General features: G+C 31.5%; 2 protein-coding genes across 4 annotated transcripts in view; one reads left to right on the top strand and one right to left on the bottom strand.

Moving 5' to 3' along the window:
- Nucleotides 1–70: 70 nt before the first annotated feature.
- Nucleotides 71–2,776, bottom strand: LOC145974678 (protein LSM12). Its single transcript, XM_083104673.1, has 3 exons — nucleotides 2,623–2,776; nucleotides 1,368–1,744; nucleotides 71–970 (listed from the first exon to the last, which is right to left on the bottom strand). The coding sequence occupies exons 1-3, from the start codon at nucleotides 2,741–2,743 to the stop codon at nucleotides 881–883; spliced, it is 588 nt and encodes a 195-aa protein (XP_082960799.1). The 5' UTR covers nucleotides 2,744–2,776; the 3' UTR covers nucleotides 71–880.
- A 12,086-nt stretch (nucleotides 2,777–14,862) lies between these two features.
- The window catches only part of LOC145975165 (QRFP-like peptide receptor), a 70,124-nt gene continuing 62,053 nt past the window's right edge, over nucleotides 14,863–22,933 (top strand). For all 3 annotated transcript variants that reach the window (XR_014439902.1, XM_083105437.1, XM_083105439.1), the window contains exon 1: nucleotides 14,863–15,150. The gene's annotated coding sequence lies outside the window, so the exon portion shown is untranslated. The remainder of the gene's footprint in view (nucleotides 15,151–22,933) is intronic.

The raw sequence follows: 22,933 nt of genomic DNA on the forward strand, positions 1-22,933 counted from the left end.
TGTCGCGAAAGACATTCGAAAATATTAAATGGAAATTCGCTTTCGTACGTCAGCAATTAATAAAACTGCATAATACATCTCTTTTATTTGGCAACAAAAAGGATAAAAAAAAATTGCAAAACAGTCATCGTAATGATTTTAATGATAAATCACAATTTATTACTGAGAAAATTACGTAATTGAACAGAGCGTTGGAGATGTCGACAACTGTGCATTTTATTTTACTTTATTCGCGACGCGCGTTATCTTTGATGCTGTTTGCAAATGTTGGAGCCGTTTCATACGGGCTTAAATAATATACATTATCTTAAGAATGCGCGGATTCGCGTTTAAAAAGGGGAATCCATCTCAATTTATGCTAAAATACGTTTCATGCTTAATGTCGATAATTGATAAACCGACTGTTAAAAACGTATTTGAATTAAATTATTTAAACTACAGCATATTCCGGTGCATTGATATACATTACATACAAATGTAATATCAGTGGTGTTTAACAAATACGCGGTAGTTACTTGAATCAGTCGATCTGTTCGCTTTTGTAGTTTTTTTTTTAGGCTGGTGACTAATAATTACGAATGATACGTCTGATTGTATTTATAAAATGCTGCACATGCGATACTGTTAACAATACTCGGGATAAGAATGTGTGAAATTTTTTCTTTGAATTTACACTTCATTTGTTCTTTTTCCATTCAACAAACGATTGGAGTTCACTCGAAGATGCCGATTTTCCGCGATCTAGGCTTATCTATGTTGTTCTGTCGTCAGGCTGTTTGTGTGTTTACATCCCGTTAATTCTTCCTATTTTTTGTCAAACATTGGAACTTCTTGAAAGGTATCTTTAGCGATCTTGATGGTGTAGTGCCTTTTTGGACTCTTATTGCAGTTCGCCGCCTTTCTGTGTCTGCTGTTGCTGTTGTTCCCGTTGTTGCTGCGCTTGAGCGGTATCTTTAATGTGTTTCTCAACCTGCCGTAGCAATAAGATAAGATATACGAATGTAAAATAGATAAAAAAGTCCTTAGTTTTATATTTTATATTCGATATGTTTCTCTTTGTATCAATTTAGCAAGAAAATGGATAAAATGATTTTTAAGATTTTGTTCTTTTTAGAGGGATCTTTATTAAAAAGTTCACATTTTTATAAAGATTAAAATACTAATTATTTTAAATTAAATTATTAATAATTTTAATTTTGATTAAATTATTAATCATTTTTAAAATTTTGTTTATTCTAAAATTGTTTTATTGTTAGAAATATTACTTGTTGATCAAAAAATTTATAGCAACTTTAATAAATTAAGAAGCATATATATACATTAGCACATATTACTTATTAGATTTTAATCTTTTTATATTTACATACCACTTTTTTTACATGTCTATATGCTCCAGATTCTGTGTTTCCATGAACATTGTCCACTTTGTATGGTGGTCTAATAGTGACATTATTAAATACAACAATATTAGCTCCATTCCACGTAATATCTTGAATAGTCTTTGAAATAGCAATAAAGAGTTTCTGTCCCTCTGGAGATACTCCGGCCTGCAGAGCCATTACCAGTCTCTTCTTCTCTTCAACCTGATTACGAACTCTTGTATTTAGCCTTTGTAAATTAAGGCTCTGTGGTGGTTCGCTGGTAGTAGGACTAACTTCTCGTATCACTTGAACATTAGATACGAGAGATAAATTTACTATGTGTACATCATTTAGCGAGGGTCTACCACTCGATGATGGACATTCTAAAGAAAGTTGTTAAGGAATAGTATTCTTCCATAAAATATAATAGATGAATATTAATTTGTATAATTATATCTTAGAAATTTAAGGATTAATTTAAAATAAAAATACAGTAGATTATAAGAAAACTTGCAAGTTTTGAAAGAGAAGTTCCATAAGTAAAATGATACCAACTGTTAATTCGTTTTTTCCCAGTTTTCAGATAACATTATCAATAACATAATCATAATTGTGATAAATTTGGGTATTATCATATTCATGAAATATAATTCCATTGTAAGGAGTCTCGTAGAATTCAATGCTCGCAAATTGCTCGTCATAAAATTACTCCAGTATTTACTAAGATATTCAATGACACTTTCTCAATCTTGATTAATATTATAAGTAACGAGGAATCAATGCAAGCTGCTTATCTCGCTCAAACTGTACTGTCAATAAAAAAATCAGCACTGACAAGGTGTAAATTCGAAAAAAAAACTGTTATGAGAACAGTGGTTGCGATCATGTGTTTTCGACATGGTACGAAATTCGCGCGGTGTCACAGACACAATAACAACGATGGGATATACGATCGACAACAAAACGAATGCACCGATGGAGGAGGGCTGAGGCATGGTTGATGATGGATGACGAAACTAACCTGACTCGCCACCGAGTTATCCCGGAGCGTCGAGGATTCGGAAGAGCCGAATGACAGAGGGGAAGGGAATACGAGCGGCGAGCCGGATCGCGAGGATCGTCGCGTTGATGCGGTAAATCACGGTCAACGGTCGTCGCAGCCTCGACGCCGTCGTTATTTACACTACGCGTCTCACGCACGCCACGAGTCTGGGCGTGCGACCTCGACGACGATTGGTCGCCCGTTTTGTCAAAAGGATACTTAGTATCAGCATTTTGGTCTGTGGATCGAATGCCAGCACTTCACCCTCTATCTCCTGCTCATGGCAGGTTTTACAAAGCACCGTGCTCCCGATGCTAAACCAGTCGCTGGCTCCGGCCATTTTTGACTGTCGGCAGACCAGCAGCGGTCGCGCCGCGAATCTCGATGACGGCCGCGCCATCTAGCGAGCGATTTGCGAAACGTGCAAGTTGCGAACGCTCTCGGCGCCTTTGGAAATGCAGCGCTGCCAATCCTCGAAATTTAAAATAATTAAAATAGCGCACTAGTCGCAATGCACGATGAATTTAAAAAGAGAAGTGTTCCTTAAAATATCCGATACTTTGCAACTAGTAATAAGAAACTGTTATAAAAATCAGAAATAACTCACACATCAAAAATTAAATTTTTATATATTTTTCTTGTTCTTTTCTTAGGGCTACTGCACACAGGACGCGGCAACGCGTTAAGCGCGGCGGAAGCTGACGCGACAGCCAATCAGCAGATACATAACATCCACCGCGCGTCAAAGTTGAACTCAATCCAACTTTTGTATTGGTTATCGCGTCGACTTCCGCCGCGCGGCAAGCGTTGCCGCGTCCTGTGTGCAGGAGCCCTTACATTTCATTTTTGTGGTATGTTCTTACTTTAAACGTTTGAGAAGAAAGATATATATATATATAAAGAAGAAAAAATATATATATATTTATATACATACATTATATATTGCATATATGCATATTATATGCTTTATTTGAAATTAAATAAAATTTAAATTTGAATTTTAACCTATATGTTTGGATATTTTATTATTATTTTTAATACACTGAGAATTTTCGTATTTAATGCACAATTAGTTTACTAATGATTGCGACTAGTGCCAGAGAGAAGACTGAGAGATGTCATGGCCTGCTTTTAAGCTGCAATCACACTACGGGTTGCTAGCTCGGTTGCAGTTGAAATTGACCAATCAGAATAAAGCAATTTGTTGACCGGCAACTCCAATCGCAACGAAGCCAGCAACCCTTAGTGTGATTACGGCTTTAGGTGATCTCTGAAAGCGATACTCCCTCTATGGACATTGAAAACGTGGACATGAACTACAAAGCCAATGTCCATGAATGTTCTCAGAGGGTAATATATAATGTGCACAATTTCTGGTTTTGTTCCGTGCTATGTGCACGAAATGCCGGTAGCACTAGTGCTGTATAACAAGATACTTATGTATGTAAATTGATAGTAAATAAATTATTCAATCGCGAAAAATACTGTAATATTCAAAGATGAAATAAATATTTTTCTATATTTATTGTCATATTTATATCTTTTCCTATTTAGCGGTCCCGCCGGGCCGCCGGGGTAGTGTTGGGCTCTCACATACATAAAATTTCGTATTACATAAAAGTACATAAATTTCGTATTACATAAGTACATAAAATTTCGCAAAAAAATTCGTATTACTATAAAAATTACTGAGTGTTAACAATTTAATTTTTATCCATATATAAATAAAATACCTATTAAAAAAAAAAAAAATATTGACCCTTTAAAAATTCTTAATATTAATAATATAATTATTGAAATATTTATTAATCTGTTTTCCCTAATATTATTTAAACCCACATTTCCTGATTCTTTAAAAGATACATAATATATTAATCACCTAAATTAATCACATAATAGCCCTAACAATCCTCTTCTTCTTGAAAGGAAAATTAAAAAATCTTAATGATCACCTAATAGCCCTAACAATCCTATTTCTCGATTAAGTGAAATTATTCGAGGAAAGCCTATCTCTAATCACGTATATTTTAATTACGTGCCCTAATTACATTCTCTAACCGCGTGAATAAATGTCCGACATTACGTACTATTGTACGTAAAGCTTTTCTTCAGGCCAGTTGAACTTACTTTTCGTTGATCCTGGCCACTTTCTCGCTCGATCTCTAATCAGAGATCGAAAAAGGAGATAAACACTCCTTCTTTTGCCGATTACCGGAAAATAAGCGTAAATATTTCACGCTCATCGTAACGATCGCTCGATTTTACGATCGTTCGTTAAATATTTGAATATAATTTTATTTTAATTTAAATAAAGCCAAATTACTACAAATTTCTGTATATTATATTTTCTAATAAAATATAAAATTCATGTGTGTGTATAACTTTTATCATATTACAAATTATTTAATTAATTAATCACTTGGCTTTATATTAAGTTAAAGTAAAGTTTAAAAACAATATCTACAAACAAATTCTACGATGGATGAGCTATAAGAAATTAGAATAAAATAAGTGCGCGTTATAAGAATAAAGTAGCATCAAAAATTGATAAAATTGATAAAATTATTCATGCGTGCTCTTTATTTAATAAATTAGACAAAATCTTTACAAAAAAATTTTCTTTTCTTGATTCTCTTTTTTTGATTAATACTTCAATATATTTTCGCAATAGATGCAAAGCATTTCGAAAGAATTTATTAAAAGTTATTTAATTTAATCTATCCTAGCTCATCCATTTTAAGGCAACGGATTTACTACAATCTACAATCTACAATCTACAATCTACAATCTACATCTACATTTACATCTCTACGAATCCGTTACTTTAAAGTTAAATAAAAGTTTTTCTCACTCACCGGCACTGATGCGCAACAGCGGAGTTGTTTTCGAAGCTACGTTGTCTGTAACATACAAATATAAAATTCATTTATATTAATGCTCACAAAATGCAATCAATATTTCAAAAAATTTTTATCGTGCGGAATTTTATATCCGATGTGTAAAATAATAAGCAGATATAAACGTGTGGAAAAATTTTATAAATTTTTGAAACTGTTTTTTAAATAGAAAGTTTTATATGACTATTATAAAAATCTTTCTCTCTAATTTTCTCTTTAATTCATTTAAATAATAATATCGAATTATTATGCGTACGATTTATAACAATTGATATATAAATAATAAATATTTACCATCAGGTTGCTCCGCCGATGCAAGATGCCTCTCCCAGGCCTCCTCCTTCTCTCATGTTGTTGACGCGCGATACTTTTAACGACACTCCCGCACTCACGAGCGATATTTTTATATCGCTATTTCCGCTATTTTACGCGCGATACTAAACGGCACTCCCGCACTAATTCGGTACGATTAAAAATTTAATCGCGCGATGTATATATTTAATATATATATACTTTGTACGACACTCCCGGTTTCGGTACGAGCGAAAATCCCATTTCATTTCACGAGAATCAACTTCGAGCCAACAGGTCGGGAATGCAACGGTACAACGAGCAAAGATTAGGCCCGAACCGGAAAGAAGACGAAACGATTGACGAAATAGAGGAAAATGAAGTTCACCAGCTCTTTTTCGCGCATAATTATCCTATCTCGTATCGAACCTGGACCCGCTAAGCACGATTTCAGGTGACCCGCACGGATGCTATATCACTAGCGCAGTACACAAGGCTGGTAGACGGTAAAAGAAGAGGATACCCACATTTTTTAAATGCTAACATTCAGCAATTTAGAAAATGGGGAGGCAATCCCTTTTACCGAGCGAAAATCGTGCCTAGGGGAATCCACTCGACAGAGTCTCGACAGGGTTAACACACGCTGGGCGTATGGCTGTAGACGAGCAAAGAGAAGGGACCCATTAACGACCATTCCGAACAATCGATCGAGTTCTAACCAATTCGGGCTAAATCAATTGACGAAGCAGAGCGTGTCCATCACTAAGCCGATCGAGCGCGAAGCTCGAACCCGCGCGCCCATGCACATTTTGTACTGGACATACGTTCTGCGCGGCCGGCATCACCAAGTGCCACGACGCACAAGGCGCGAGTACGTCGCAAAGCAACGACTCGATGAAACATCCCAGTTAATTGGCGTCGGAAGGAGAGACTCGTTGACAAAAACGAAATTGGGATTTTGAAAACGCGAAAACGCGATAACGCGAGAATGCTACAACGCGAAAACGCGGTTACGAAGCGTAGCCGTCCGCGGCACGTTGACGGCACCGACGACGCGAAAGGGTACTTAGCTTCCCTTTCAGGCACCATAAGATTTATCATAAATAGAAAAATTTAAGATAAATCTCAAGGCACCATCCAAGTACTAAGCCCTCCCACCGCGACAAGGTGTACCCCATGGGAGGGTTATATTATATATAATTTTTTTTATATATAATATAATATATATAATTTGGAATTTATTTTGTAATATAGTATATAAATTTAAATTTGGATAACAAGACCGTAAAACAAAATCATTAAGGCGGTATTGTTTATGTCGGATACTATGTTGTTGTTAATTCAATGTTGAAATATTTTAACATATTAATGTATCTCATATATCTAACGTATCGTAATGTATCGTAAGATTAAAAGATTAAAATAATTACATGTTGTGATACATAACTATTGTTTAATTAACAAGGAGAATATTTAAAGCATTGGTCGAAATATAGTTAATTCTAATATTGTTAAAGAAATATTATAATAAGCATCTATGATCGATATCATAACATAATTAATTTTCTTATCCCCTTTTACGTATCCCATGTTTCAATTTTTATTCGCAGTAATGAATGATTGCGATTCGATAAAGATTTATCGTTGCGATACTGTTTCATGTCGCTAATTAATTTTTAATTAATTAATTTTTATTAATATTTATAGTAAATTATGTTTCGATACTAATCGTAATCGTGTTTAGTAAAAAAATTACAATATACGAAGCGTTTCTCACCACTACTTGATTACTCCAGAGTCACCGTGCGAATGATAACAAAGCGGTAACGTATAGGACGCTACTGTTTATATTTTATATTGCCAAAGTCGAACGCCGTGTTATCGATAATTCGTTGCCGAAATATTTTATATATTATAAAATATACATTAATGCGGAATATTAAATTATGGAAGTATTTTAATTTATTGATTAAAATTCATTATTTATTAAACAATTTATCACGGAGCCTTTCGTTATGCTAATTATTTGCATCTATAATTCGATTGTTTTACTTCGTGTTTTCTCACAATCCCCTCCCAAATTATATTTAGATTGTCAAGTAGAACGATAAAGTAACACGGATGAAATACATTTGTGACACTAAATATTAAAATAATAATTGTCCGTAAAAATCGCAACGATCGAAGTGATTATTTAATATTATGGATTCCTATAATTTAATTAATTTAATCGATTCTCGATTAAATTGTGTGTTTAATTAACAAGGATTGAGAAAATTTAAAGCATTGGTCGAAATATATTTAATTCTAATATTGTTAAAGAAATATTATAATAAGCATCAATGATCGATATCATAACATAATTAATTCTCTTATCCCCTTTTACGTATCCCATGTTTCAATTTTTATTCGCAGTAATGAATGATTGCGATTCGATAAAGATTTATCGTTGCAATACAGTTTCATATCATTAATTAATTTTTAATTATTTATTTCTATTAATATTTATAGCAAATTATGTTTCGATACTAATCGTAATCATGTTTAGTAAAAAAATTACAATATACGAAGCGTTTCTCACCACTACTTTATTACTCCAGAGTCACCGTGCGAATGATAACAGAGCGGAAACGTATAGGACGCTACTGTTTATATTTTATATTGCCAAAGTCGAACGCCGTGTTATCGATAATTCGTTGCCAAATATTTTATATATTATAAAATATACATTAACGCGGAATATTAAATTATGAAAGTATTTTAATTTATTGATTAAAATTGATTATTTATTAAACAATTAACGGAGCCTTTCGTTATGCTAATTATTTGCATCTATAATTCGTTTGTTTTATTTCGTGTTTTCTCGTAATCGTCCCCCAAATTATATTTAGATTGTCAAGTAGAACAATAAAGTAACACGGATGAAATACATTTGACACTAAATATTAAAATAATAATTATTGTCCGCAAAAATCGCAACGATCGAAGTGATTATTTAATATTATGGATTCTTATAATTTAATTGATTCTCGATTAAATTGTGTGTTTAATTAACAAGGATTGGGAAAATTTAAAGCATTGATCGAAATATAGTTAATTCTAATATTGTTAAAGAAATATTATAATAAGCATTAATGAACGATATCATAACATAATTAATTCTCTTATCTCCTTTTACATTTCCCATGTTTCAATTTTTATTCGCAGTAATGAATGATTGCGATTCGATAAAGATTTATCGTTGCGATACTGTTTCATGTCGCTAATTAATTTTTAATTAATTAATTTTTATTAATATTTATAGTAAATTATATTTCGATACTAATCGTAATCGTGTTTAGAAAGAAAATTACAATATACGAAGCGTTTCTCACCACTACTTTATTATTCCAGAGTCACCGTGCGAATGATAACAAAGCGGTAATGTATAGGACGCTACTGTTTATATTTTATATTGCCAAAGTCGAACGCCGTGTTATCGATAATTCGTTGCCGAAATATTTTATATATTATAAAATATACATTAATGCGGAATATTAAATTATGAAAGTATTTTAATTTACTGATTAAAATTGATTATTTATTAAACAATTCACGGAGCCTTTCGTTATGCTAATTATTTGCATATATAATTCGAATGTTTTACTTCGTGTTACTTCGTTTTACTCCGTACGTTACATCTGATGCTTTTCCAGACTTCCTTTTCTTCTCTTACGTATTTTTCGTTATTTCCTCTTGTGGCATTCACTCACTCACGAAAACACGATTTAATTATGATTAATCGAATACATGGCGCATTTTGCACGAGACTCAATCGCGAAATAATCATACGAAACTTATACATGCTTATTATATCATAAGAGAGCAACATGACCTTTACACGAGATTGGTTAATTAAACAATATACAATTTAATCGAGAATCGATTTAATGTGACAGGAATCCAACATTAAATAATCACATCGATGTTTGCAATCTTTACGGACAATAATTATTATTGTAATACTTAAAGTCACAAATATATTCCATCCGTGTTACTTTATCATTCTACTTGACAATCTAAATATAATTTGGGGGGGGGGGATTATGAGAGAACACGAAATAAAACAATCGAATTATAGATGCAAATAATTAGCATAACGTAAGACTTCATGATGAATAGTTTAATAAATAATCAATTAATCTTAATCAATAAATTAAAATACTTCTATAATTTAATATTCCTCGCGCAAATATTTTATATTACAGAAAATATTTCGGCAATGAGAGAATTATCAATAACACCGTGTTCGACCTTGATAAACAGTATCGCGCTATTGTTAATATGTTACACGGCTTTATTATCATTCGCACAGTGACCTAGAGTAGTGACGTGAGAAACGTTTCACATATTATCAAATTCTTTCTATACGTAGTCAACCTTGGCGATATAAACAGTACCGCGGTAATGTTTCTGACTTACGATCATTCGCTCAGTGGCTCTTGAGCAGTGAAGTAGTGATGTGAGACGTATTATATATTATCAAATTCTTTCTCTAAACACAATTGCAAGTGCAACGAGGAACTTTTCGTGAATGAGTGTAAGTGCAACAAGGGATTCAAATGAGTGCAAGGAGGATTGAAGTGCCACGAGGAAAAAGCGAAGAAAGCAAAAGAAAGAAGGAGGTTTTGGAAATGGATGGACCAATAAGATATGATGTAAGTCATTGATATAAATTATTTCACATTCATTATTTATTATATTGTTGCGTCCCCGCGTCCCGTTCCGCTGAATGTATTCGTCATCCGTTGAATTCTTTCGAAGAAGATCGTTTCCGCGCGCGTTGTCAAGATGTTGTTATAAACAACGACTGTCAGAGAGTCTGAGCCCAGCTGTCAAGCTGTGCGGACGCGCGTCTATTTGTGATCCGTTTTACGATTATTCTGAATTCTTGTATGTTACTCGCGGTTTATTAAAATTCTTGTGCACCTTAAATCGCGTTATTAGTTACGAGTGCACGAGCGTCAGCGTATGCCGATTGTGTCGCGCGCGTTCGATATATATCGTTCCGCGGACGCAACAATATATAAATTATTTATCATTAGTATATATTCAAAATATATATATTTCACGTTTCGTTTTATTTCTTTGATGTAATAGTGATGTAATAGTGATTTTAAATTGTAACATATATAATACATATACTTATAAAAAATATTCCATTTTATTTTAAAATGATTAAAACATTTATAAAATTTGTTATTAATATTTTCAGATACTTCTTATGTTTTATAAATTATTTCATATTGATATATTTATTTAAATATTTCACATATAAAAAAATAGAAATTTTTTTATTTATCGTATTACTAAAAATTTATATCTAAAAAATATAAATTATTTTGTAATTACGCAATTTATAATATTAAAATATATCTCTTTAAGAGTAAAAATGTAAAAATTAATTGCGCGCAATAATTAGTTTTAAAATCAATTATTTTGAACATTGCTTTATGTAATATATTTTCTCTTATCCTTTATATTTTTATTTATCGTTTATATTTGCGAATTTAAATTTATATAGTATATTACAAAATAAATTCCACAAAATATATTATATATAAAATTATATATAATATAACCCTCCCATTGGGTACACCTTGTCGGGGTGGGAGGGCTTAGTACTTGGATGGTGCCTTGAGGTTTATCTTAAATTTTTCTATTTAGGATAAATCTTAAGGAGCCTGAAGGGGAAGCTAAGTATCCTTCCGCATCGTCGGTGCCATCAACGTGTCGCGGACGGCGGCGTCTCGTTACCGCGTTTTCGCGTTGCAGTATTCTCGCGTCGTCGCGTTTTCGCGCTTCCGCGTTGGACTTTTCGTATAAAAATCCCAATTTCATTATTGTCACGAGTCTCTACTTCCGATGCCAACTAACTAGGATTTCGAGTTTGCACACATTGCTATGCAACGTACACTCGTGCTTCGTGCTTCGTCAAGTGATTCGGCCCGAATTAGTTAGAACTCGATCGATTGCTCGGAATGGTCGTTAATGGGTCCCTTCTCTTTGCTCGTCTACAGCCACACACACTGCGTGTGTTAACCCTGTCGAGATTCCGTCGAATGGATTCCCCTAGGCACGATTTTCGCTCGGTAAAAGGGATTGCCTCCCCATTTTCTAAATTGCTGAATGTTAGCATTTAAAAAATGTGGGTATCCTCTTCTTTTGCCGTCTACCAGCCTGGTGTAGCATATAGCAACCGCGGGAGGCATAATATGTCCGGGCGGAGCACCTGAAATCGTGCTTAGCGGGTCCAGGTTCGATACGAGATAGGATAATTATGCGCGAAAAAGAGTTGGTGAACTTCATTTTCCTCTATTTCCGTCAATCGTTTCGTCTTCTTTCCGATTCGGGCCTAGTCTTTGCTCGTTGTATCGTTGCATTCCCGATCTGTTGGCTCGAAGTTGATTCTCGTGAAATGAAATGGGATTTTCGCTCGTACCGAAACCGGGAGTGTCGTACAAAGTATATATATATTAAATATATACATCGCGCGACCAAATTTTTAATCGTACCGAATTAGTGCGGGAGTGCCGTTTAGTATCGCGCGTAAAATAGCGGAAATAGCGATATAAAAATATCGCTCGTGAGTGCGGGAGTGCCGTTAAAAGTATCGCGCGTCAACAACATGAGAGGAGGAGGAGGCCTGGGAGAGGCATCTTGCATCGGCGGAGCAACCTGATGGTAAATATTTATTATTTATATATCAATTGTTATAAATCGTACGCATAATAATTCGATATTATTATTTAAATGAATTAAAGAGAAAATTAGAGAGAAAGATTTTTATAAAAGTCATATAAAACTTTCTATTTAAAAAACAGTTTCAAAAATTTATAAAATTTTTCCACACGTTTATATCTGCTTATTATTTTACACATCGGATATAAAATTCCGCACGATAAAAATTTTTTGAAATATTGATTGCATTTTGTGAGCATTAATATAAATGAATTTTATATTTGTATGTTACAGACAACGTAGCTTCGAAAACAACTCCGCTGTTGCGCATCAGTGCCGGTGAGTGAGAAAAACTTTTATTTAACTTTAAAGTAACGGATTCGTAGAGATGTAGATGTAGATTGTAGATTGTAGATTGTAGATTGTAGATTGTAGATTGTAGTAAATCCGTTGCCTTAAAATGGATGAGCTAGGATAGATTAAATTAAATAACTTTTAATAAATTCTTTCGAAATGCTTTGCATCTATTGCGAAAATATATTGAAGTATTAATCAAAAAAAGAGAATCAAGAAAAGAAAATTTGTTTGTAAAGATTTTGTCTAATTTATTAAATAAAGAGCACGCATGAATAATTTTATCAATTTTATCAATTTTTGATGCTACTTTATTCTTATAACGCGCACTTATTTTATTCTAATTTCTTATAGCTCATCCATCGTAGAATTTGTTTATAGATATTGTTTTTAAACTTTACTTTAACTTAATATAAAGCCAAGTGATTAATTAATTAAATAATTTATAATATGATAAAAGTTATACACACACATGAATTTTATATTTTATTAGAAAATATAATATACAGAAATTTGTAGTAATTGGCTTTATTTAAGTTAAAATAAAATTATATTCAAATATTTAACGAACGATCGTAAAATCGAGCGATCGTTACGATGAGCGTGAAATATTTACGCTTATTTGCCGGTAATTAATCGGCAAAAGAAGGAGTGTTTATCTCCTTTTTCGATCTCTGATTAGAGATCGAGCGAGAAAGTGGCCAGGATCAACGAAAAGTAAGTTCAACTGGCCTGAAGAAAAGCTTTACGTACAATAGTACGTAATGTCGGACATTTATTCACGCGGTTAGAGAATGTAATTAGGGCACGTAATTAAAATATACGTGATTAGAGATAGGCTTTCCTCGAATAATTTCACTTAATCGAGAAATAGGATTGTTAGGCTATTAAGTGATCATTAAGATTTTTTAATTTTCCTTTCAAGAAGTAGAGAATTGTTAGGGCTATTATGTGATTAATTTAGGTGATTAATATATTATGTATCGTTTAAAGAATCAGGAAATGTAGGTTTAAATAATATTAGGGAGAACAGATTAATAAATATTTCAATAATTATATTATTAATATTAAGAATTTTTAAAGGGTCAATACTTTTTGAGTGTTTTTTTTAATAGGTATTTTATTTATATAAGAATAAAAATTAAATTGTTAACACTCAGTAATTTTTATAGTAATACGAATTTTTTTGCGAAATTTTATGTACTTATGTAATACGAAATTTATGTACTTTTATGTAATACGAAATTTTATGTATGTGAGAGCCCAACACTACCCCGGCAGCCCGGCGGGACCGCTAAATAGGAAAAGATATAAATATGACAATAAATATAGAAAAATATTTATTTCATCTTTGAATATTACAGTATCTTTCGCGGTTGAATAATTTATTTACTATCAATTTACATACATAAGTATCTTGTTATACAGCACTGGTGCTACCGGCATTTCGTGCACATAGCACGGAACAAGACCAGAAATTGTGCACATTATATATTACCCTCTGAGAACATTCATGGACATTGGTTTTGTAGTTCATGTCCACGTTTTCAATGTTCATAGAGGGAGTATCGCTTTCAGAGATCACCTAAAAGCAGGCCATGACATCTCTCAGTCTTCTCTCTGCTAGTGCACTATTTAATTATTTTGAATTTGGCGGCACTGCTATTTTAATTATTTTGAATTTCGAGGATTGGCAGCACTGCTTTTCGAAACGCGCCGAGGTAACTCGTACATTTCGTAAGTCGCTCCGCGTATTTCTTACGATTATCATTTAAAAGTGGTGAATTATCGCGAATGTCTTTCGTAAAGTGTCGTAGTGCATCGCAGATGGAATCATTATCATACACCGATGACGCGATTTCGGTGTCGATGATCCACTTTTGCGTCGAAGGGAGAGGAAACCTAGATCAAAGTGTGCAGGTATGCATGGTACGCATATATCGTCATATTATCACTAATGGCACTATCCTTTTCGCGACAATTGGAATAATTTTGATCTGAACAATATATATTTCGCATAACAAAATAAAGTATATATATATATGTATATATTCATGTTCCAAGCCGCGCAAGATTGAGCGGCGGCGATTTTTCGCGACGACTCGTCGGCCATTTTCGGACGCGTCCGTCGACGCTCGAGTTGGCGGGCAGTTCGTCGATCGCGTGGCGCGCTACGTCCCCAGTTAGCAATCGGCGCGTAGATGAGTCGTGTGTCCCGGACACGACGTGCCGAGCCGGATCATCTTCGCGCGCGAAATACGGAAGTGATCGCTCTCTCGCGCCGCGAAATTATGTTCTCCCTTAAAAGTCCGGAGAAGAGACGATTCGTGCGAGCAGAATGTATTCGCTTCGAGAAGTGAATCGCGTTTAAATCGCAAAGTCGTTCATCAACGACAATATAAGTCGAAATCGTGCGATATGACAATATAATGCGATGCAGCGATGATGTGCCATCGTAATGACAGATACTTAACTGGAAGTGAAGGTACGCCCTTTGCCTATAATTGTAATTTATGATCAGCTGATTTTTCGAATATTATTTATTATGCATCTCGTTAAAACATGATATATTTTTATGTCTTCTTACAAAGATATATAATATTATATATAATATTATATATAATATTACATATAATATTATATATAATATTATATATAATATTATATAATACGTTCGTTTCCGTAGTGAATAAAACATTTGCGGAAGTAGGTGACGAGCTTTGTGATATCTTTCAAAACTTTTGTCACGTTAAGATGCCACTATCATGGTAATATCATTGTCGATACATAATGCATTATTTAGCACTTCTTTTCTTCATATCATTTATGTTGTTAAAATAAATTTTAGACGGAGGCTCGCTTTATTTTTCGAATTTTTTATATTATAGTTTTGTGTATTTCTTCCAAATTATAAATTTTTTTTCCGTGAATTTTTTCGCGCATCAGATCCACTCTTTATTCCATATATATTTTAACACTGTGATTTCTTTACAATAAATACCATGTTTTATCGTATAATATTTTTACTTCGATGGATCTTCTAGTGCATACCTGTTGATTCTACAAAGCTCTCGTTTTATCCTTTAGATGATCAACGAATATAAATCCACTCATAATTTGCTCATAATGATCTTAGTTAGACGTATTTATTTCAAGCTCTCTCTCTCTTTCTTAAGGAATTTAATATCTCTGCTCATAATTATGAACATGCGGATCACGATTTACATCTCTTTCATTTCTTTATATTATTTACATAAGCTCTTTGATCATGAATATACTCTTCCGACTATCGAGAATATTTTATCGAAATATTTAACGTTACTGCATATTAACTTCACCTCTAATAAAATTATTATTATTTATTAGAGATAAAATTGACATGTCGAACGCGTTTCTTCTTCCATGATAGATATTTAATGAGTACTTGGTGTTGAATAAACACAATGTTATCTACGGATTTTTGTTCCTTCATCTTTTCCGTCATAATTATTTATTTAGATTGCTCGCATAAAGATTTGTTTTTTTCTGCTTGAAATTCAGTCGCAAACAAATAGCAAGAGCATACTCGTTTTGTATATTCCGCTTTTATCTCGTATTGAATCGGACGCATTATGATGTAAAGATTAATGGAATTGAATTTTATTCTATACATATTATGCGCGAATCGTGAAATCTAAATTCGAGAACAGTGTAGCAGAAAATAATGGATCGTAATTGAAGAATGGAACAGAAGTCCTCTTGTTATTTATCGAAATAAATACGATAAAATATGTGAGAAGATTTTCGAGAGAAAATTTGTGAATTATATGTACGAAATACATAAAGTATGCTTTTCGCTTCATTTTATACGAGAACAAACATATTTACGTTAGTTCATTTTCATTCGTAAAATATTAACGATAAATATAAAATACGTAAAATATAAAATATAATATCGAGAAAGAAAATTTATTATTTATAAAAAAGAATTTTGATCTTAAACGCTGATGAGTTAAAAATTCATATATTTAATGATAAATATTAAATTTGATGAAATATTTGTAAAGGATTAAATGATGTGTTAATAAATATCAAATAGTCAAACGTTTCGATAATCAAGAGAACTATTCGTCGAGAATGTCTATGAACATCAAACGCGAAAGGTACATTACTACTTGCCTTAACCGTCTTTGTTTGGTTTCGAAATTCGAAAGCACTTTAGATTTGCTTCGTAAACTTGAAGTGCTTCTATCGAGATAATTTCAAAGCTTTCATTTAGCTTACAGTTTCATTGTTGCTCCTTCCGTCCGTTTTAATAGTCGGTTCACTTTGTTCATTGATCACTTAATTAAACACAGTACATTATAGTTGCTTAATGACCTCAAAAAATTTGAGTGCTTATATTTTTTATATATATATAATCTTAATTTTTTATATTCTGCTCTTTATATTTCACTTTGTTGATTATTCGAGGATTCTTTTTAGCTATAGATCGTTCGATGAAAAATGAACATCGAAGTAAAAATTAATTGTTAACGAATTGAGCAGTTAATAATATTTATTTTGCAGAGACACGAATTATGTATATTGGAATGATATGGTAAACGGATGCAAGTCTCAACATCTAAACTCTTATGGGCGTTTGCTCGAGTCGCGACGAGAGAATCAAAAATAGCTCTCTAAGCACCTCATTCAATTCTCTTAGCCACAAAATGGGACTACTAAATCTTGCATTTTAATTATAATATAAATTTAGTGCATTATAATATAAATTTAGTGTATAGATTTAGTATAATTTAATATACATATATATATATATATATATATATATATATATATATATATTTATATATAATGTTTTTTTCTTTCTCTTCAATATTAATTATTTTAATTTTTTTTTATTCTATAATAATAAAAATTTTTATATCATTTATTTTATATATATAATAAATAGACATGAGATATCGAAATGTTCCTATTCTAATTTTGTATTTATGACATTTTTTATTCTTGTTTCAATGTGGATTATTCTGATCATTTCGTTTCGAAACGGATTCGTTAATTCTCGAGTTTTCAGATTTTTGTATTACTCAATATTTTAATAAATTATTTACTCTTAAAATTTTTGAGCAGCGACGTACAACGAAACACAGAAAAGTACTTTTTTAGAGTTTTTTAACATCGATTTTATTCGGCTCATTTTATCGTCTTGAATATTATATTTCCTAGAACAGCATTTCACAGAGACTGCTATTAGTCATGGGATTGCTATTTCTTATTTATAAAAAAAAACATAGACGCTGGCAAAATAACGACAACGTAGGATATTGTACGCGATTCAAGTACATCGTTACTAGAGATAACAAATCATAATAATGTTCGCTTTTACGCTGTTGCCGAGTCGTTCATAGTATATCCCATTATTAAAGATATATGTTTCTCTTGCAATAATCAATAATGCATCTTTAATATGAATGTTAATATTTTTTATCACTTTGTGTTATAATATATCATTAATTATGTCTTATAAAAGTATTAATATGTATAATAATACTTTTATAAAACATAACCAATGATATACTTTTTATATAAATCTTTTTAATTAACAGATTTTTTCTAATTTTATGTCTTCACATTTTTCATATTATAAAATATTATATGAGAGAAACTTAGAACCTGTTAGAATCTACATTATGTCTTTACTTTAAGATTAATGAAGATAGTTTGCTTTGAAAAGTCTAAATGACAAAAAGTTATATTTAGAGTTCAAATAATTTACAAATTATTGTGAATAAATTGTAGAAAAAATGCATTTTTAGGAAAGATTGTACTAAGAAGAATCAAATAAAAAAGTATAATGCTTAATTTTAAATATCATAAGATGTAAAATGAAATTAGTCAATTTTTTTCTTTTGTGAACTGTATTTAATTATAATCAAGACTTAAATCTCTATGTTAAAGAAAACACAATGCTTATCAATAAAATTACCAATATATAATATTAATAATAAATAATGACAAAAGAAATATACGATCCGGATGATAACAAAACGCAATAAAAAGGAAGGCTAAAAGACGCAAGATGTTAGCACGTGAAGAAAATAAAAATAATAATAAAGTCTTTAAATAAGAGACATAATATATTAATAATAAGTTAGGTATACAAGTACAAAAAGTATGTCTAAAAAAAGATATTAATTCGATCGAAAAAAATTAATACATACGTACGTTTCGATCTTTTCAAGATCCTTTTCAATGTTCGGGATGTCGTTAGAAAATAAAATAAAATTTAAAATAAAAATAACAGAGCGCGATTAGACAAGGACAAGCGCGATAGGAAACGGATAGACATTGTGTACAATTCCAACGGACGCAAAATTTAAAAGCGTTGGCCTTTTTTCAGAAACTTTGCTTATGGCCAGGCATTATTGGTTTTTCGTTTTTTAACTGTTTTATGTAATTTTGCGCTTTCTACTTTAAATTATTCTTCATATCAATTGTTTGCGCTTTTAAATTTTGCGTTGGAATTGTACACAATGTCTATCCGTTTCCTATCGCGCTTGTCCTTGTCTAATCGCGCTCTGTTATATTTATTTTATTTAAATTTTATTTAAATTTTATTTTATTTATTTTATTTAATTTTTATTATATTTTTAGACATACTTTTTGTACTTGTATACCTTATTATTAATATATTATGTCTCTTACTTAGAGACTTTATTATTATTTTTATTTTCTTCACGTGCTAACATTCTGCGCCACGGTCTTTTAGCCTTCCTTTTTATTGCGTTTTATTAATAATAAATAATTACTGAAAATTGTAAAAAATGCTCAGAATTAAAAAATATAGCAATAAATATCTTTCCTTTCGATCAAAAATTTTTTGTTACATATTACGTAATATATTCAATTTCTGCTTTAGATGATTAGCTAATTAACTTTATTAGATCAATTACTCTTGTGTCAACTTTCCTTTCAATTCACATTTATTTTAGCGCGGACTAACTGACAGCCGCAAGCTTTTCTTTACTTTTGAAAGATTGCGTTGACTTTTCCGTTTTCCACTTCGATCTATTTTTCTCTCTTATTTTTCGTGTTCGGCAGACAGAGAGAGATGCGCGTTGATGTCGAGTACGGTATCCATGCCATAAATAGAAGGGTATATGAGCTTACATGAGATACTTGCTTGCCGATATAAATCAACTTGTAACCGTGCATATAGGCGCGATACAGTCGGTAAGGCCAGCAGGAAGCGAAATTAGAACAAACGTGGGTTACTCCCCAGTGTGTCATTCTCGATTTCGTGGTAAAGAACAAGATGATCTTACCCGGAAATTGATTCTATATTAATATCATCTTGCGTTACTCCGATTTCTTTGCACGTGTATAAGTGTCGTTCTATACAGAATTGCTTTAAATTATATTTGAAGGATCTAAAGAAAAAATACGATACAATGTATTTTATTGATTTTTTTTGACAGAACTATTTTAAAATTGGAGATATTAGATCATCGTAATGTATTGTGTTCTTCATAATTTTTTAGAAAAACAAAATATATATTATATGTGTCTTTTGGAAAAGTTTATATTATTACATATTAACATACTTAAAATTATGATATGTTACTATAAATAAATAAATTCTTTTTCCAAATCTTTCATTTAGAAAATGGATACATTTGATATATATTGCATATATTAAAATAATTTCAAATAGCAAAAATACATTTGTTGAGAATACTTTATTTCAAGACTTTAATCTTAGCAATGATTTTATTTATTGAAGAAATAGACATCATCTGCACTTTGAGTTTTTAGTGTTATCATATTCATGATAATGTATTCCTGGGACGTTATGCAAAGCGAAGCCATTTTCATTTCTCTTAAAAGTCATCTACATCTGATAGGTAATTTTCCAAGTTATTTTAAGAATATATATGTAATACATAATAATGTATCATAATGTGTCATAATAATATTTAATATTTATTTCTACAATTTTTTTTACAAGATTGGCCGTTTTTAGTTAATTATAATAAAATATTTTAAAATAAATAAAATAATAAAAGAGATATACACAGATTATAAATATTTGTCTTTAAAAAAAATTATACATATACTTGTTATAATTTTCAAAGTTAAAACACTCACAAAAATCGGACAAATAACCGATTTTTTAATAACTAATAGTATGTGTGTGTGAATGAATTAATATAAAAATTATTTCAGTAAAAGTTCTCAAGTATAAAAATTGTAACTTTCTTACTCCATACATGTGCACTAAAGTGGCGTAAAGTTATCATTTTTACTACTTTTACGTCCTAGGGGTATACGCTACTTTCAACATTGACTCACGTTCACTTCGTTTTTCTTCTTGAGATAATAAAATTTCGCATTTCACGAAAATGGTTGTTCAAACGTTTCTCTCTTTTTCTAGTTGTCGTAACGTAATCGATTGTCTTTGCAAGCGAATACTCGTGCGTGAGGTGCCGTTTTCAATCGTTCTATAAATACAAATTTATGTTTGACACGTGCTACTTGTTTAGGAGCATAAATCATGACACTATCGACATTACTGGGACTATCTTGCACCTAGCAGATAACAATCAGATGGGAATGAACAAAATTTCCGTTGCTACTAGATAATAGCTTTCTGCGACAAAAATTACAGATCGAACGAGAATAAAAAATAAAACTGAAATAGTATAAATTTGCCGTCAAATTGATACCGTTTTGGAAAAAAATATAGATTAACTTGCATATAAATTATTTTTTGTTGTAGTTTTTAAATTATGCTTAACTTTGTATCGATATCGAATATTCATAAACAATTAATATTATAATCGTAATTTCGGCTTCAAAAAATTTTACGAGATCTTTTTCTTTTGTAGTCTCGTAATAACGTTCGTTTTTATTGTAATTCAAAAAAGGCAAAAATACAAAGAATGAAAAAACGGAATATTATTTTATTTAGATGTGATTGCGAATTTTATTACAAACAAGATGGCATAATTCTTGATATAAATTTATCTTACGTCCCTTAAATTGGAATTATCACATTTGCATAATAAATGTGTTTTTACCTATCTTTGAAAATGAAAAATATAGTTAACAGAGTTCGCAATCTGAATTATAAATACATGCAGTTTTTTTTTTAATTACTGATAAAAAGATTGATTTATTAGCTTGTATTTCATCGAATCGTCCACGTATTTCAGATTTATAAATCTTATAAGATTAGATTTGAATTTTTAATAAGAAAATTTTGTAAAATTCAAAGTTATATTATATTATTCAGTCTTGATATTCGAGCCGATAAAATTTCCCTGAGTTATATATATCTAATTCGGAGCATGCTCGCGTAACGAACATTAGTCTTCGTCTTAGCTGTATGCAAAACGCAGGGAGATCACGCGCTTTCTTGTACGTCTGTTAAATTTGGAATGAATAGCCGCTCGACGATCGACGAATGCGTATAACCGCACGAAAATAAAGTGTCCGCTTTCACGTGTGTCCATTTGGCTTACGCCGATGCATGTGGAGGAAAAGGGTAAGTAAAACGGGGCGTGGGCCCATTGCCAGCTGGCTTCGGGGAGTCGGTCACTAGATGACAGAAATCAACTCGATGGCCGAAATAACAGCTAATCTATCGGCGGGTGAAATTACAGAGAGGGCGAGGTGTAACGCATCGCGAGAGCCGAACTTACTCTTCGCTCGAATCTTCAAAAGTGGACATGTATGTTTATTTTTCTGAAGCGCATGCAATTCTTCCATGAAACAAATTTCATATAATATTACAGCGAGAATCGAAAAATATTCTCTCGATTGTCCGCTGCATGTTGTTGACAGGTTTATTAAATTAAAGTCGCCTCACGTTGATACACAATGCGCTGGTGAGAATTAGCGCATAATTAATGAACTGTGACAATCGCCATTATCGCGAGCGAAATATCAATTTATATGAATCTCTCATATTGTTATAGAAATTTATGAAAAGAAACTATGTGACATAAAATTATAATATAGGAAAATTATTATATAGGAATAAAAAGATCGATTAAAGAGGGAGAGAGAGAGTTTAAACATAATTTTACATACTTAAATATGATTATTTGAATAATTAATTAAATATGGAAAAGATGTTAAATGTTTCGATACACTCTCGAATTTTTCTCGATTTCTCAATAAGAAAATTACAATTAAAAATATAATATTATTTTGAGGAGAATGAAAAAGTTGTAATATAAATAAAATATGTTGTATTATAAATAAACAGCAATAAAGTAATT

This window comes from Camponotus vicinus, unplaced genomic scaffold (assembly GCF_025532165.1).
Source record: "Camponotus vicinus isolate PSW18456_S1 unplaced genomic scaffold, iyCamVici1.0 SCAF_7, whole genome shotgun sequence".
Classification (NCBI taxonomy): Eukaryota; Metazoa; Arthropoda; class Insecta; order Hymenoptera; family Formicidae; genus Camponotus; species Camponotus vicinus.

Bases quoted from the DNA above. Each gene is read 5' to 3' on its own strand.
- LOC145974678 (XM_083104673.1), bottom strand. From the start codon at position 2,743: ATGGCCGGAGCCAGCGACTGGTTTAGCATCGGGAGCACGGTGCTTTGT. The intron at 1,745-2,622 runs GTATCCTTTTGA...AACTTTCTTTAG, and splicing joins GACCAAAATGCTGATACTAA to AATGTCCATCATCGAGTGGT. The intron at 971-1,367 runs GTATGTAAATAT...TTGCTACGGCAG, and splicing joins ATAGACATGTAAAAAAAGTG to GTTGAGAAACACATTAAAGA.